Here is an 18,624-nt window from a genome sequence, read left to right on the forward strand (position 1 = left end):
CCTTTTTTTTTTTTTTTTTACAGACCATGGGAATGAAGGGTAAAAATGTGTCCAGCATTTTGCAAACATTCTTTGTTACACACAAACACGCACAATGAATAATAGGAAAGAGAATACAGAAGAATGAAAGGGTACGTTGAAATCAGACAGGCTGTGGTTGTCATGGATCCATGGAAATAATGTCAAACTTTTTGATAAGACCGGCAGGTGGGATATATTGTCATACACAGCTCGGTACATGCACTGGAAATGAAAGCTGCTTTTATTTTGCTTTTGTTTTATTCTTATTGTATTTTGAGCACGTTGCTCCCTCTGCTGGCTTCTGCACCAGGCCACGTGGTCAGACAGAGGGCTTCAGTTCAGCTACAGTTAGAGAGCCACAGGGTTCATATTTCCAGGGAAGATGTATGTAACCCCTTGCGAACTCCCAGAGCAGAAAGGTGCTTGGTGATAAGAGAAAGGCTGAAAGTTACCTATTCTTTGGAGATGATCGTCAACCAACGGTAGGTATATTCTAGTCTGAGAAGTGAACAGTTGGAGTTCAGTCTTTCTCTTATTAGACTGAGAGCTTAATGGTGAGCAGTGGGGAACAGGGCTCAGTAATTAGGCAATGAGAGGAGATGTAATTGGCTGGTTTTTACACCTTTTCAGTAAAAATGGAAACTGAACTGAACATTCACAGGATGAGAGGAGGTCGAGGTTAGCTTCTGAGTGCTAACTGAGGTAGCACCTCAGTGGGTTCCACCTAACGGACCATTAGTAATTGTGGTGAGTGTCTTTCTATTAAGAGAAGGGTCTGATCAACGACCCAGAAAAAGCATGAGACTGGTTTGAAACTTAGACCCTGGAGATCTAAAGAGTTTCCAACAAATTAAATGTGTCCCCTGTTCTAAAAGATGTAATAGCTCTTCTTTTGATGTTGATGGTAGTTATAGTTATAAAAAATGCTAAATTTTATGTGTCTCAATTCAAGCACTACATTGAAAAGGAAGCAAATTAGTATAATTTTTTTTTCTCTTTCCAAACTGAAGCATGAACATACATTAGAGGCAAAAGCAATGAGAAAAACGGCAGGACGGCAGGCCCCTCCAACTGTTAGTTAAGACCTGCAGTAGGGCACATAACTTACTCCCTGCTTCAATTCTTCTTCCTACAGAAAGATTGAATCAATAATGGTTAGGTTACCCAGGGTTCCAATAAGAGCATGTACACAGTGGAAGGAATAAAGGCGGGGGAAACCAAGCCTCTTCTACCTTGGTTACTTAGGGTTCCAAGTCTCTTTAGGTGTTTGAAACTATGGACCTGTCTCTTTCCTCCATGTATCCAGTCATCTTTCAACATGATTTCTCTCTTTATCCTGCAACTGGTACATCCTGATGGAATAGAATACACTCAGGCTAAAGTGATGCCGAGATGACTGGTGGTAAATAGACTCCTCTCCCATTAGTGACAGAAGCATAGAAATAGAACCAAAGGGCTGTTTTCAGTTCCCTGTCATTTGGTGACGGGAAAGATGGGACAGGCCCACTTTATTTGGTATATTTGGGGGAAAAAAAACAGAAAGAGCTGTCTGGATCATCAAATGAGATAATAGGGCAGAAACAGCAAGAGGTTATTGATTATCTGGTCCTGTCTTAACATGGGCTTCCCTGCTGGCTCAGATGGCAAAGAATCTGCACTGAAGAGACACAGGTTTGATCCCCGGTTCAGGAAGATCCCCTGGAGAAGGGAATGGCAGCCCACTCCAGCATTTTTGCCTGGAGAATTCCATGGACAGAGGATAGATAGTACAACAAAAACTGAATTTTATACTTTATATGTCTGATACAATGAAAAGTAAATTTTGTTCAGTAAAGATAAAGCATTTCCGATACTGATGGCAGGAAAGGTCGACTACAGGAATAAAGAATAAAGAAAAGAAAAGAAAAAAAAGTGTTACATTTACATCAGTGCCTGGGAGACAGCAGGTTTCAACAAATATTTGTTAACTGTTCTTTAAGTTTTGAAATTAAAAAATAAATACATAAAAGAAATAAAGGAAGGGAGAGAGAAAGAAAAGTAAGAGAGAAAGGGAAAGAAAAGAAGGGAAAGGAAAGGGAAGAAAGAAAGAAAAGGAAAGAAAGAAAAAAATACAGAAACAATAAATGATGGGGTGTCAGGGATGTAGGGGAGCCATAGATTGAAAGATAGGACACCTTGTCTTGCAAGTGAGCTGTCCCAGAGACTTTGTGTTGCTCTAAGATAAGCTTTAGTTCCTGCCTTTGGCATGTCACTCGCTCATGGTTGTTTACATCAGGCAGGACGACCACAGACCAGTGAAATGTCCATGGGAGCCATCAGGGACATGCGGCCATACGAATCTACTTTTGAGCTGAAATGCAACTTTGTGCACCCTGACGAAGGGACTAAGATTTATGAAAGACAGAATGCCAGTTCCCAATGAGAATTATTATTATAACACTCTGCATACCATCTTATTACATGCTCCACTTGTAGAAAAGTGAAGGAGATATTCCCATTTACGGTTTGCATTTGAAACCCAGAGAAATTATGTGACTTGCTGCTAAAGCCACACAGATTTGATAACATTTACTGAAATGAAAAAAGTTACTCCTCTTAATAAAACTATAATCACCAAAATTATTTTAATGTCTGTGTCTTCATTTTCTGAATTAGATATGAGCTTCTGTTCAGTTTAGTCAGAACTGCTGAAAGCTATGAAATGTAAAATATTTTTGAATAAATTCAGTTTTAGTAATATTACTTTCAAGGACAAAAGGAACTGGAAATGAGCCAACTGGAAATAACTTATGCCATGAAGGTCCTCAGTAGTCAGATAAGAATGAGCCCTACAATTGATGTTATCATTTGGTGTGTCTAAGAAAAGATACTAAAACTGAGTTTGAAACCACTTTTTGGGGGAGGAAATCACAGTTATAGTAATTGGAAAAACCATTGCACGTTAGTGCAAATTTTAAAATTAATTTTATTAAATTTTTTTTTTTTTTTTTTTTTTTACAAATGCCATAGTCGTAGGTCTAGGAAATAGCTATGTGAAGCATCTTACCTTTAGTAGTTTCATGAGACCTTCTAACTGGACCATTAGCTCTCTCCGGCTCTCCTGGAGGGCAGACATTCTCTGCTCCAGCTCGTCCTTGCGCTGTCTAAGAAAGAAGTAGTCATTGTTGTTAGAAATAGCACTCAACCCACTGAGCTCATCACATTTCCCAGTCTTGGAGCAGTGGTGGACCACTAGAAAAAGGGCAACTCTGGGTCTCTGACATGGTTACCTGGCAGGGAAATGTCAAATGAATGAACAATTATAGCTTGTTAGTCATTTAGTTGTGTGTGACTCTTCCGGACCCCACGGACTGTAGCCTGCCAGGCTCCTCTGTCCTTGGAATTCTCCAGGCAAGAATGCTGGAGTGGGTAGCCATTCCTTTCTCCAGAGAACCTTCCTGACCCAGGGACTGCACCCGAGTATCTTGGAGAAGGAAATGGCAACCCACTCCAGTGTTCTTGCCTGGAGAATTCCATGGACAGAGGAGCCTGATGGACTACAGTCCATGGGTCCCTAAGAGTCACACATGACTTAGCGACTATCACTCACTCCTGCATTGCAAGCAGATTCTTTACCTTTTGAGATACCAGAGCAGCCAGGTGTATGTTTATTTGTTAAAAGTCACAGTAAAACAAAATTAAAATCCTACTGGATATTTACCCTCATCTATCCTGAATTAACCATTTAATAAAATATTTTCTGAATGCTTATTATGTCGTGGGCTCTGTGCTGTGCCACTGGGTCCTCAGATAACAAACAAAACCCAAACAGCCACTTAAAAAGGCCAAACCCACAGATCCTCCAAGGCCAAGGACCCTCGTAAATCTCACAGAAAATACTGATTACTTTAGTGTCTGGAAATCAGATTCAGAAAAGTAAATTTTTCATTTTTAAGAATTGTTCAGTTCTTAGTATGCAATGTGGTGCCTTTCAGAGGAGAACTTTTCCTTGTACATAGTTTTATAGTCGATCTAAATTTTCTGGTTTGGGTTTGGCTGCTTAGAGTGAAGTCAGAAAAAAGGAGTTCCTACACAACTGTTGTAATAATCTACAAGATTTGTGTTTGCTTAACTTTGTTTTGCAAAACTTCTCTCAGCTGTCAACAAGAATGAAAACCAGGAAGGACACAAATACTAATGATTCACATTTCTGAAGTATATTTTCCAAATCTATTTCAATCTCTTATTTCATGACTGTTAGTGAAAAAATGATATATACAATTTATTCCTTGCCCCAAGGGCTTCTAATTCTGAAATACTGGAAATTGTATTTTAAAAAATGTATGGATGCCTTAACCATACATGTGTTAATGTATGAATCGACATGTCTAGCCTCAATGACACAGGCATAATATTAAGTGGAGCTTATAGCAGGGACTCTGAAATGAGAAACGGACAACATAAAACTGTCACACTGGGTTAGGTCAGTGACTCATCCCGTTGAAAGATATTTTGTGGGAGGACAGGTGGTGGATATAAATGAGACATTTCTAATTTGCTTTCATATAGGCTTTCTCTATAATGATTAATGAATTTGAAATTTATAAACATGTGACTTTTAAAATATTTTATATTTTTGGCTTTTATTGCTACTTAAAGTTTATTTTGAGAGCAATCCTTCTGTTGATTTTGTTTACAATTGCCCCTTTTCTGAATCTTGAGGATAAGGAACACCATAATTTTATAGACCTTAATGGTATCCTATTTTAGTCTTTTGTCTTGCTGGTCTGTAGAATTCTAATCCTGAAAAAGTCTTGCCCAACTCAACAGTATTCTTCAGCGACAACTCCATTAGCTGTTTTTTCCTTTGACCTTGTCTGCATGTGGTGTTCTAGCTACATCCTCGGTAGGGCTAGGCAGAAGGTAGATAATGCTTCTGATTTATTTCCAGTTCTCTTCTAGATGCTGTTTTGTAATTTTTGGCCTTTTGAGAGCTAAAGGCCAAAAGCACTTTGACAGGAAGGTTAAAGCAAACTCTTCAAATTATAGATAAGAAATATTAAAAGAAGCATCTAAAAACCATCAGAAAAAATTAACTTAGAGTAATGTATAATTAATCAACATTGAAATAGCCTTATTTGTATTTATCTTAAGTAGTACTCTTTCAAAACATGACATTCACTCTTTCGTGCGTTGGATTGAAACGAAGAAAAAAATTTTTATTTAATAATGTCTTCTCTGTAAGTGTTTACACCAATGGTTACCAAATGTGGGTTTGATAACAGAAGTGAGGTGCAGCCTCCAGTGTTCCAAGGAAAACTGAGAAGACCTGGACTAAATAGTGATTTATTTTCTTAGAGCTAAATAGATTTATCTCTAAAAGAATGCTTTTTATTCTGATATTCTGTCAGATTATTTTTAATTTTGTGTGTGTTAAAACCCACTTTCTTTAGGAGAGTGTTGGGATAATAGGCAAAAATTTTAATATGAACTGTATATTGCTTAGTTGCTCAGTTGTATCCAACTCTTTGGACTGTATGACCCCATGGAATGTAGCCCACCAGGCACCTCTGTCCATGGAGATTCTCCAGGCAAGAATACTGGAGTGGGTTGCCATACCCTCTTCCAGGGGATCTTCCTAACCCAGAGACTGAACCCAGGTCTCCCACATGGCAAGTGGATTCTTCACCATCTGAGCCCACCAGGGAAGGCTGAACTGTATATTAATAATAGATAATCATAATAAATATCAATATTAACTTTTCTGAGTTTGATGATGATACCATAGTTATAGAAGAAAATGTCTTTCTTTCTTCTTAGAAAATATATAGTAAGTGTTTAGGGGTAAAGGGTTTTGATGTCCACAGTTTACTCTCAAATGGCTCATCAAAAGTGTGTGTGTAGTTTACATATGTAAACATATATAGGGAGATAGAGAAGAGTGTGACAAAGTGTTTGCAATCTCTAGGTGACGCATAGAAGGGAGCCTTAATGTGATATTCTTAACACTCTTCTGTAGGTGTAAATTGTTTTTCAAAATAAAAAGTTAAAAAATATACTGCATTCATGAAACGTGCTAACAGGGGATGGTAGTTCAAAGATGTCATGATAGGGACTTTCCTGGTGGTCCAGTGATTAAGAATCTGGCAGCCAATGCAAGGGACACGACTTTGATCCCTGGTCCAGGAAGATCCCGCCTGCCATGGAGCAACTAAGCCTTGCACCACAACTACTGGGCCTACGCTCTAGAGCCTGTGGTCTGCCACAAGGGAAACCACTGCAACGAGAAGCCCGTGCACCACAACCAAGAGTAGCCCTTGCTTGCTGCAAACATAGAAGCTTGTGTGCTGCAACCAGTACAGCCCAATCAAAGCTGTTACACGGTGAAACACAAAGTTCTCAACTCTGTGTTGTTTCCCCCCCCCCCCCAAAATGAATAAATAAATAAATAAAATTAAGCTGGTCTAATGAAATTCAAGTCTGGAAACCATAGACCTGCATCAGAGATTATAATTCCACAAAAAAGTCTCTTTATATTAATAAGTGTTCTCAAAGAATAATCTCATATACCTTAAAAAGAATGCAACTTTGGGGTATATAATATGCTTGTTTTTTTAGACAAGAGATAAATATGAACATTTATAATTGTTTTTATTCCTGTTTGTAGTGTGAAGTTGCTTCACAGTTTAATAGTTTCTTCTTTATAGAAGATGGTATTATCTTTGCAAATACAATTCTTTAGCTGTCTCTTAATGGTTTTGCAGTGGGAAGGCTCACTAGATCACCTTGCAAACTTTCCCTCAGATTTCCCCATCCAATATGGGAAGGAAAGACCTGGAGAACCACATGGAATGCTGCAGGCCTTTCTCAGCTTCATCTGTGTCTCTTGATTGCCTGTATTCTAAAAATTAATATTAGGGTAAGACCTTTGACTCATGTGAATCTGACTTGCCAAGATAATCCACTGTGTTAACTCAATATGCAACTCTTATCCTCCAGTGGCTTCCTGTTGCAGGATTGATAGCAATTTCCTCAAGATGGTCTGCAAGGCCACACAGCATCACAGTCTACTCCCATCTACATCTACAGCTCCAGCTCTACCATGCACCTGTTTGCTCACTGCATTCTAGGTCAACAAAGCTTTCAGTTCTAAAAAAGATACTAGATTTGCTCTTGCTGTTTGGTGTTTGTACATATAGCATCTGCTAAGTCGCTTCAGTTGTGTCCGACTCTGTGTGATCCCACAGATGGCAGCCCACCAGGCTCCCCCATCCCTGGGATTCTCCAGGCAAGAACACTGGAGTGGGTTGCCATTTCCTTCTCCAATGCATGAAAGTGAAAAGTGAAAGTGAAGGTGCTCAGTCATGTCCAACTCTTTGCAACCCCATGGACTGCAGCCCACCAGGCTCCTCCACCCATGGGATTTTTCCAGGCAAGAGTACTGCAGTGGGGTGCCATCGCATCTATTTACCAGTAAACCCTTTCATCAGCTATTTCCAGCTCCCTCCATAATCCCCATACCCGTGTATTTATGTTTCATGCTTCAACTCAAACAATCCTTCTTCATGGTAACTTCTGACTGATGTAGCAGCTTTGATAATTATGTCTTTTTTTTTTTTGAAAGGAAGATTCCTTATAGAACTTATTACAGTTAATAATCACACTGTTATTTGTGTAACTATTTGATTTATGTCATTTTCCTACTTGACCACAAATTCTATGAGACCAGGAACAATATCTTTTTCAACTCAGTTCTGGGCACACAGCATTTTAGAAATATTTGTTAAATTGAACTAACTGAATAATCAAATGATAGCAGTGTATATTGTCCAGAGGCTGGGAATCAAGTAAGTACTTATTATAATAGTCTAGGCAGGAGATAATTAAGACCCGAGGAAAGGAGGGGCTTCCCAGGTGACACTAGTGGTAAAGAACCCCCCTGCCAATGCAGGAGACTTAAGAGATGGGGGTTCAGTCCCTGGGTCAGGAAGATTCCCTGGAGGAGGGCATGGCAACCCACTCCAGTATTCTTGCCAGAAGAATTCCATGGACAGAGGAGCCTAATGGGCTACAATCCATAGGATCACAAAGAGTCGGACACGACTGAGAATGCACGTATGCAAGGAAAGGAGAGAGAATCTACCTGTGATGCTCACTGTGCAGGATTTTGGGAAAGTTATTTCATTTCTGTGAACCTCAGTTTCTTTATAGAAAAACTATAGTAGTAAGGGGCTTCCCTGGTGGCTCAGATGTTAAGGAATCTGCCTGCAATGTGGGAGACCCTGGTTTGATCCTTGGGTCAGGAAGACCCCCTGGAGGAGGAAATGGCAACCCACTCCAGTATTCTTGCCTGGTGAATCCCATGGACAGAGGAGGCTGGGGGGCTATAGTCTGTGGGGTCTCAAAGAGTCAGACACGACAGAGGGACTAACCCTTTCCTTTCCCTATAATAGTAAATGGCCATTCCCCCAGGTCTTTTACAGCAACTGTATGAAAGTGTGACAGCGTTAGGTACAGCTTAGTGCATAGGAAGCGTCTATGAAATGCCTGTCCTATAATGCTATTCAGTTGCCAGATCTGGGTCGTAAACTTGGCTTTCAGCTTTGTCATGTCGCATAAGGGAAATGCGATCATTTAGAAAGGTTGTGGTGCCCTTAAGATAAAAATAAATTATGTGTTCATGAAAAGCAAAGCACTGATCTTGCTGCCCTCATTTCCCTGGTAAAGAAATTTCTCCTGATGGCTTCTCAATAAGAGGCCCAGAAAAGCTATATTAGGTGGAGGAGACCTCTGTCAAAGCTACAAAAAGGAGCTCCTTTGGCAGCTTCACATGGTCACCCCTCAGTGTGAACTCAAGGCCAAAGTAATAATTAGCAAGAGTTTTGGAACTCTTGAAAAGTATGAAATGACTAAACGATAAAACATCCAGAGCAGGGTTTCTGGGTATTTGTGAAACTTCCAAATTGTTAACGTGCTTAGCACAGTATAAGTGGTTCATCAATATCCAGAGAAATATCCTTCAAGGGAGGGTACTTATTCCAGGCAGAAGAAATGTGGAGAATATGGAATGCCTGCGAAGTCGCTCCAGTTGAGTCCGACTCTTTTGTGGCCCCTTGCACTGTAGCCTGCCAAGCTCCTCTGTCCATGGGATTTCCCAGGCAGGGACACTGGGGTGGGTTGCCATTTCCTCCTCCAGGGAATTTCTGGACCCAGGGATCGAACCCAGGTCTTCCGTGTCTTTTGCACTGGCGGGCAGATTCTTTACTGCTGAGCCACCTGGGAAGCCCGGCACGCAAATCTGCATGCACGCATGCACGCCAAGTCGCTTCAGTTGCGTCCAGCTCTTTGTGACCCTATGAACTGTAGCTCACTGGGCTCCTCTGTCCATGGGATTCTCCAGGCAAGAATACTGTGCCCTCCTCCACAGAATCTTCCCGACCCAGGGATTGAACTTGCATCTCCTGCATTGACTGGTGTTTTTTTTTTTTTAGCCACCTGGGAAAGCTGGAGAATATGGAGGCAGGCAAGCAAATCAGCTCAGATGTAGGTGTTTCAGGTCTCAAGCCGGATGTGTGGGCCACCCTCTGATGGTGATGGCCAAAACTCTACAAGTTCCCCACAGAGCCAGACTCCTTAGTATGGCTTTAAACCCAGCTAGGGTCATGAGAGGGGTTCCCAGGTGGTGCTAGTGGTAAAGAATACGCCTGCCAATGGAGGAGATGTAAGAGACATAAATTTGATCCCTGGATTGGGACAATCCTGTGGAGGAGGGCATGGCGACCCACGCCAGTATTCTTGCCTGGCCAATGCCCATGGACAGAGGAGCCTGGCAGGCTATGGTCCCTAGGGATGCAAAGAGTCAGACATGACTGAAACGACTTAGTATGCACGCACATACTAGACTCAACTTTCTTTACTTGTGAGTCTGAAGGGCCGACATAATCCTATTTGGGAAAATATGCTACTTTCAAGCAGTGATTTACTTTCATAAGCTCTTGAGGAGGAGGAGGATGTAAAACATTCTTTTCCTTTTCATTTTCATCCCTTCTGGGTGATGGTGTAGCAGAATATGCAAGAACTGCTAAAACATCTCTCTGAAAGTAGGACCAGAAATCACATATATTGAAAAGGAAGACTTTGTATTTCTTCCATTAAATTATCTTGTTCTTCTAAAGTATGATGTGATCTCTGCATATCCAGAAGCCTCTACAAGCTGCAAGCTCTATACATCTCCTTTCCATAACTCAGGCCTTGGGTGGGTCTCCCCCTCCAGTCAAATGTATGAGCTTGGGGAAACTGGATCCCACCTGAGAGGCAGGGCCTGCTCCCTGGCCAGGTGTGCTGAGTGCTCAGATGTGAATATGTTCATAGAGCTGGGTTGGAGTGGAGCCCCTAGAAAGATCCATATAATCAACCGGGACTTGGTAAAACACAAATACAGCCGTACAGAATGTGCTAAATTTAGTCTCCTTGTAAGTAGGAAGTTAACGTGTTAGTCGCTCAGTTAGGTCTGACTCTGTGTGGTTCCATGGACTGTAACCCACCAGGTTCCTCTATCCATAAGTTTCCCATGCAAGAATATGGAGTGGGTTGCCATTTCCTTCTCCAGAGGTTCTTCCCGACCCAGGGATTGAACCCAGGTCTCCTATATTGTAGGCAGATTCTTTACCGTCTGAGCCACCAGACTAAGCAAATGGCGCTCTAATGCTGACAAGGGGCACTCTAATTTCTGAGCAGATGCATCTGTTCTTATTATAAGAAGTTAATAAGAGTTAGTTGCCTTGGAGTTAGATATACCTGAAAGACACTTGGCATCCAAACTGAAAGATGGAAAGAATATTATACTTGCTGACTATGACTGCCTTGTGAAATATGACATTTCCACTAGGGAGTATCTTTGGGCTATGTTTGCATCGTTTTCCATTCAGACAGGTTTGGGTCAGTGCCATATTCAAGGCATGTTGGTAAGTCTGAAGCAGAGCCCCTGGTCTGACTCCTTTTGCACGTGTTCACCCTCCTGTTCCACGCCCTGCTGCCCTCTACAGTCTGAGGCTGAGAAGTACCCTGAAATTCAGGGGTGGAACCAAATGACCTTCTTCGGTCCTTTCTAAGAATATTTCATGATGACTGACTAGGTAACATTAGGCCTTTAAATTCATTTGCAGAACAAGAAGGAGTGAGGAGCTGTATAGAAAAATCTTAGGGACCAAAAGTTGGAGAGAATTTATGGGTCACAGATAAATTTTTTAATTTAAAAAGTGATGATTATTTAGTTCTTTACATGTTTGTTTTGTTGATCACTTTTATCATAAATATGTTGTTGATAGTGCAAATAACTAAAAACAGTTGAGTTCAAATTTTTTTTTTTCCAGTAAGACAGACATAGAGAACAAACTAGCAGTTACCAGAGGGGAGAGAAAAGTGGGGGATGGGAGATACAGGGCTAGGCATTAAGAGGTACAAACTATTATGTATAAAATAACCAGCAAGGATATATTGTACAACATGGGGAATATAGCCAATAGTTTATAAAAACCATAAATGAAGTATGGGGTTTTCCTGATGACTCAGGTGGTAAAGAATCCACCTGCAATGCAGGAGACCCAGGTTTGATCCCTGGGTTGGGAAGATCCCCTGCAGAAGGGAATGGCTATCCACTCCAGTATTCCTGCCTGGAGAATTCCATGAACAAAGGAGCCTGGAGGGCTACAATCCATGGGGTCACAGAGTCTGATGTGACTGAGCAACTAAGCACACACAGAACAACTTCCATAATATCATATTTACATAATAACTGACATCAACTATACTGTAATTAAAAAACAGAATGCACCATAAAGATTTTTTTCTAGTGAAACATCTGGTTTTGGATCTGAAGAACACTGTGTCCTTTTCTCTGTGTCAAAGAAAAAAGTAAAATGTAAATAGCTTCTTTTCCCAGACCCCCAAATCTCAGCAATTAGATGTGTGCTATAAAAATAAAAGCAAACAGACACTGGCAGCTACGGAGGTTGACGACCATTTTCCGGTGGACACTGTCAGATGGTATGGACCATCTCAAACACTGACCTTCCTGAGATGCCCTGGGCTCCTTTTCTTACCTGAGGAGCCGCAGCTCTGCCAGCAGAGTGGGGTTCTGCTGCGCCTTCTCCGGCGTGGGCTGAGAAGCTTGTTCATGCTCTAGCCGCAGCCTCTGGATCTCCTGTAGGATTTCTCTTGGGAGAGAGGAGGAAGGAGAGAAACCCGGTCAGTTAACTTCCAGGACATCTAGGATCTAACATGTAGGCTGATCAGGGCCACCAGAGCAAAGAAAGAAGGGGTCCTCCTATGTGTTGGAGCAAAACCTATCCTCATGAACTGACGGTGTTTATGAGGTGTTGGCTGTAGCTAAGCTGTGTTAGGGGACTGCTGACTGAAACTGCATTGGTCAGGCACGGTGATAACTGATGATAACTGCTTGCTTGAGCTGTCTCACAACAGAGGTTCAAATAAGGAACGTGCTGTGCTGCTGCTGCCAAAAACTAACTGGGAGAATCTGGGAGGGACCGAAGGAGGGAGGAGATGACCAACCTCCCAGAATCCTTTGCACCAGAATCCATCTTGGCTGAGAGTTGTGCTTACCACCAGGAAGGACACTGAGTGTTAGTCGCTCAGTCATATCCGACTCTTTGCGACTCCCTGGACTGTAACCCCCCAGGCTCCTCTGTCCATGGAATTCTCCAGGCAAGAATACTGGAGTGGGTGGCCATACCCTTCTCCAAGGAAGGACCCTGAGTCAGACCAAATATGGGCCAAGCAAGATGACTGGGCAGAGACAACCTGGAAACTGACCCCGATTACCATAAAACCTGAGACTGAATCAGGAGTCAGAGCAGTCCTCCTGTGTTCCTGTGCGCTGCTCGTCTCCTGGGGCATCCTTCCCAACGAAGTCTTTTGCTTTGTCAGCACGTGTGTCTCCTTGGACAATGCATTTCCCAGTGTTAGACAAGAGCCCACTCTCAGGCCCTGCAAGGGGTCCCTCTCCCTGCAACAGTTGAGTGCTGTGGATGAGGGATACTGCCTTCATCTCCAGTACATCCTAGGAACCAGGAAGGTCTGCTTGTGTCATTGGAACCTTCAAGCTGCTTGTTCTCCCCAGGACCTAATCTCTCTAGTCAGTAATATAATGCTGCGGTAAAGTCTTCAACTTTGCAAAGCGCACTGCTTAAGAGATGAAAATGAATCTTCCTCTTATTTATGATCTCAGTCTGACACCTTAAACTACCTGCAGATACCAAGTAAGAGATGCTTGGAAGGAAAATAAGGATAAATGGCATTCATTTTATGAAACTAAATAACCTCATTCTCACACCAGGAGTGAAATTCTTCTCACTGAATTTATCTGGAAAGCCCCCAGTTAGGCAAAATTCTTTCTCTTTTCTTAACATTTTCAACCGTAACAATGGATCTCAATGAGGGTAGCCTTAAGAAGGAAAGTGCTTTTAAAAGGAGTCACTGTAATTGAATCAGTGACCCAAGAGTGCTACTGGTGTGACCTCGGTCAGGGGTGAGACGTGTCTGTCTATTATTAATGTTGGGGTCTGGTCTGCCTTGCATTGGGGTGAACGTTAGGCCAGCCATAAAGGATAGGTGACCGACGCAAAGCAAATTATCCCTAAGTGAGTTAGACGCTATTAGGCAAGGTTACAAGTCATGGATTCTTGGGGGAGGGGTCAGCCTCCTATCCAGTAAAATGCAGAAGGGCCAGTAAGACAGAACAAAGCACCGAGAATGAGAATGGAAGGTGAACTTGGTGAGCAAGGGGGCTGGGTGACTTTCCATCTGAAAGGCTGATTTATAATATCCTGCGCCACAAACACGCCAGCATCAAGAAGCTAATTACGAGTGAGTCATTGTCCCTCTCATGGATATGGACCATAATTCAGTGGGTTTCAACTCTTTTTTTGCTCCCCCTTGGTGTTTCAAGCTGGAAATTTTTCTTTAAAAGGAAACTTCCATGGAAAACCAGCATATCAGACAGTTAAGAAGAAACTTCTCTGGTTAAAGAAGGGGAGCTCCTTGCACCACTGGCTCTTCTTCCTTCCTTTTGGTGCATACAGTTGCTTCAGTCGTGTCTGACTCTGTGTTATCCTATGGACTGCAGCCTGCCAGGCTCCACTGTCCCTGGGATTCTCCAGGCAAGAAGACTAGAGTGGTGGCCATGCCCTCCTCCAGGGGATCTTTCCGACCTAGGGATCAAACTGGCACCTCTTTCAACTCCTGCACTGGCACGTGGGTTCTTTACCAGTAGCACCACCTGGGATGCCCCTTCTTCCTCTTCATGCACCCCTACAGGGCCCTCGGGGTCCCAGAGAGCTCAGCCTGAACATCAGTGAACTGAGATTTCCACGTTCCTCAGGGCTAACATCCTGACATTCTGTGACTTCCACTTGTTCTCCTTGTTGATTCTGAGGACAGAACCATGACAGAACCATTTTGCCCCAAAGAGGAAAATAGAAGCAGCTCTAGCAGAAAAGAGCATAATGATAAGCTAGGCAAGGAGCACGAAGTGCTTAGACTACACCTGGGAACTGTGCTGTCTTCTTGTATGTGTGTGTGCGCTCAGGCCTAAGTAGTCATTGTCTTCTTTAGTCTTATTTAATCCTCCTAACAGTTCTATTAGGAACTGTTCTATATACAGGGACTGCTATTACCTGTTTCATGAATAAGGGAATCAAAGCATAGACTAGTTACAACTCTTGTCCAAGTTTAATATCTAGGTGGCAGTGGTCATTTGAACTCAGGTTGGTGTGCCCCAAACCTCATATCTATCAGACTCCTTTAGTCTCCATTACTTGGTCTGACAGGTCTAGGCAGGCTGTGACTTGCTGCTGCTGCTGCTAAGTCGTTTCAGTCATGTCCGATTCTGTGCGACCCCATAGATGGCAGCCCACCAGGCTCCGCCGTCCCTGGGATTCTCCAGGGAAGAACACTGGAGTGGGTTGCCATTTCCTTCTCCAGTGCATGAAAGTGAAAAGTGAAAGTGAAGTCTCTCAGTCGTGTCTGACTCAGCGACCCCATGGACTGCAGCGCACCAGGCTCCTCCGTCCATGGGATTTTCCAGGCAAGAGTGCTGGAGTGGGGTGCCATTGCCTTCTCCGAGGCTGTGACTTAGAGAATGTAATTTGAAGAGTCTTGCTACTCCTAATACTAACTCCAACTGGCTCCTCTAAGTATGTTGTAAGGAAGCATTATTTTCTAAAGATCACTGCTGAAACATCTATGAAACATCTATGAACTACCTAGGGTAGTCACAAAGTCAAGCAAGCAATTCTATAGTCCCTTGAAGCCCAGAGATCTGATTACTGGGTTAACTGTCACTTTGGAGACCATGGGATCCCTGGGTGATTTCCATGGTACAGGAACTGTGACCTGGATAAGCTTCTGGGACACGGTTCTGGTGTCATCCGTGGGGTTGAGGCTGCTGGAGTAGAGAGATGAGTTCGGGATGGACTAGACGCTCTTTAGGCATGGGGTGGGGAAGGAACCGAGGGACAGCATGAAGCTCTCTTCCTGCCATCTTTTCTCATTCCCATTCCTCTATTCTCTCTCTGGTCCTTCAGAAAGTGCCATCCCCAAATGCCCTAGAACTAAACAGAAGGAGTGGTCGCATGGCACACCCAGCACATTCATGGGGCCTGTTGCTGATTCTGGAATCCCACGTGGAGGTACATATTCCTGGGTTATTTCCTTAAAGGAAGTCCCGATTTTCCCCTCGAGTCTCTTCCCAGGTGGCTCTCGTGGTCAAGAACCCACCTGCCAATGCAGGAGAGACATGGGTTTGTCCCTGGGTTGGGAGGATCCCCTGGAGGAGGAAATGGCAACCTGCTCCAGTACTCTTGCCTGGAGAATCCCATGGACAAAGGAGCCTACAGTCCACAGGGCTGCAGAGTCAGACAGGACTGAAGCAACTTAGCACACACGGATGACATCCCCATGCTGAGTGGAAGCAGAGAACTGGAAGGGAGAATAAATGCTTTGGAAAGATAGAAGAGTAGATAAAAGTTGCTACCAAGATTAGCTATTTGTGTGCTTGTAAATTTTCACTTTAGTCTTTTTTTCTAAGAATATGAAAATGTCCTGAATTCTTACCTTCCTTTTAACTTATTTCTGTAGAACTTCAAAGAATAGCTTGACCATTTATCCCAAGATTTTCAGGTCAGACTCTACAGGCATGTAACAATGATCACAACTTTCTTCTTTACCAGTTTGATCTCAGAAGCCACCTCAGTGTTAAGAGATGAGATTAAACGTTAAGACATTTTGGTGCTGCTCTGAGAAATACAGAAGGTACAAGTTGTTTTTGTGTGAGGCTTACTCAGCCCTGAGTTTAAGATCTGACTCAGCAATTTATTACTTTCTTACTCAGTATTTATTTGCTGAGCTTCTACAGTGTTTCAGTGTACCAGGCATGGTTCTGGAATCCAGGGGCCATTTGTCATGGACTCAGTTCTCAAAGAAATTCCATATCTGTCAGACGAGACACACACACACACACACACACACATACAGGGATGTAATAGAGAGTGGTTCCTGGAGTAGGAGGTATTAGAGAGGTGACCTTAAAGGAGATGCCATTTGAGCTGAGACCTGAGCGGTGAGGAAGAGCGATCTCTGCAGAGACCCTGAGGAAGAGCTCTGTAAGCTAGGAGAACAGCCAGTACATGAAAGGCTGTAAAGAAAGAAAGAAGCAGGAGTGTAATGAGTGAGGTGGGCAGTGGCTGGAAAGGGAGGCAGGAATCAGGTCAGGCTGGACCTGAAGACTGCGGTCAGAGGGGTGGGTTTTATTCACAGTGTAACGGAAAAATCACCAGAGGTTTTGAAAAAGAAATAACATGATATGATTTATATATTATAAAGTGACAGGTTGCACTGGGTGGGAATGGAGAAGATGAAGCGCCTGGTTTGGGGGAACTCTCACGGAGCAGACGGTGAGTCAATCTGTGTTAATAAAGAGGAAAACCTCCTGATGGATAGGGCATGGAAATGTTTGGCTTGAATGAGTGGGTGATGGTGGTGTCCCCAGATGCCCCTTTAGCCTGCGATCCTCACAGGGCCCTCCCTGGCGAGACTTCTACTTGTCTCTGGGTGATTAAGATACTTAGTCTTTAGCACCCAGGGGGGCCCTTCTGCCTTAGGCAGCTCCTTAACAAAAATAAGTATCTCAGAAAAAGGGAAATGATACTATCTAGGGACAGTACATTAATTGTATTGACATCTCAGAATATATATATATTTGTTTTTTTCCCTCATGAAGTTTCTGATGATCTAAAATTTAAAGATTAGTTTTTCAGAAGCAGCTTCACTGACTCTAGATGACTTCCCTTATATTTATATGCCTGAAGTGAAGTGAAGTGAAGTGAAGTCGCTCAGTCGTGTCCGACTCTTTATGACCCATGGACCATAGCCCACCAAGCTCCTCCGTCCATGGGATTCTCCAGGCAAGAATACTGGAGTGGGTTGCCATTTCCTTCTCCAGGGGATCTTCCTGACCCAGGGATTGAATCGAGGTCTCCCACATTGCAGGCAGACGCTTTAACCTCTGCACCACCAGGGAAGCCAGGGTGAGAAAAACCTGGACAGTTAAAAGCATGACTATAGGTTACTAATGAGCGTGCACTCTGATCCTAAAAGCCAGTCTGTCTAAAGTCTTACCTGTTCTTGTTCTCTAGTTCTGCGATCAGCTGCCTTTGTTGCTTATTTGCATCAATGGTGAAGGAGATGTCAGGGGCACTCCTCTGCTGAGTTGGCTGCTGAAAAATACGTGGTTTACACTATTTAGTATCTGGCAGGGGAATCTATGTGTGTTTGAAAAGACAGGAGTCGTGAGATATGCACACGAAAGAGACAACCATTTTTATCAAAACAAAAAAAGCAAAACACATAAAATTAAACGGCCGTTCTTCTCCTAAAGACCAGCCTTTGGGGAGGTCTGGAGCACATTTATGGGATGGAAAGCATAAAAGAATTCTTTTGCAGGCAAATACACAAAACGTGGGAAAAACTGGTTCCAAATTTCTGATATTGGGGAGCGAGTTCATTCTTGCCATGCTGTTCCCAGTACAGCTATTTTTTTCAGTAAAGGGCTTTCATGGTGGCTCAGATGGTAAAGAATCTACCTGCAATGCTGGAGACCTGACTTCAATCCTTGGGTCTGGAAGATCCCCTGGAGAAGGGAATGGCTACCCACTTCAGTAAATGAATCACTGCTGAGGTATCTTTCTCTAGAATTACTGTTCAACCACTGTAACATATAATTTAAAAATGTATAGTTTTAAAGTGAAAGTGAAAGTTGCTCAGTCGTGTCCTACTCTTAGTGACCCTGTGGACTATACAGTCCATGGAATTCTCCAGCCCAAGTATACTGGAGGGGGTAGCCTATCCCTTCTCTAGCAGAATCCCAGGAATCAAACCAAGGTCTCCTGCATTGCAGGAAGATTCTTTACCAACTGAGCCATCAGGGAAGGCTATAGTTTTAAAGTCAGAGTTATTATGACTTTTCTTCTCTTCCTCTTTTGGTCAAAATACTTCCAGCATTTCTTCACTCATATATGCAATTTTATGTTGATGGGTTGCAACCAGCTT

At 42.9% G+C, this 18,624-nt stretch overlaps 1 protein-coding gene across 50 annotated transcripts in view; it reads right to left on the reverse strand.

Annotated features, from left to right (window-relative positions):
• DTNA (dystrobrevin alpha) overlaps positions 1-18,624 on the reverse strand; it is a 434,483-nt gene that overhangs the window by 24,079 nt on the left and 391,780 nt on the right. For 31 of the 50 annotated variants that reach the window (XM_069568760.1, XM_069568778.1, XM_069568772.1 and 28 more), the window contains 3 exons: positions 17,695-17,792; positions 12,102-12,215; positions 3,068-3,164 (listed from right to left, as the gene is read on the reverse strand). In XM_069568760.1, the coding sequence (XP_069424861.1) occupies positions 3,068-3,164; positions 12,102-12,215; positions 17,695-17,792 (309 nt within the window). Of the gene's footprint in view, positions 1-894; positions 1,894-2,994; positions 3,165-12,101; positions 12,216-17,694; positions 17,793-18,624 lie in introns of those variants that run through there. The other 19 variants (XM_069568764.1, XM_069568762.1, XM_069568783.1 and 16 more) reach the window with 5 other exon arrangements.

Source organism: Ovis canadensis, chromosome 23 (genome assembly GCF_042477335.2).
Source record: "Ovis canadensis isolate MfBH-ARS-UI-01 breed Bighorn chromosome 23, ARS-UI_OviCan_v2, whole genome shotgun sequence".
Taxonomy (NCBI): domain Eukaryota; kingdom Metazoa; phylum Chordata; class Mammalia; order Artiodactyla; family Bovidae; genus Ovis; species Ovis canadensis.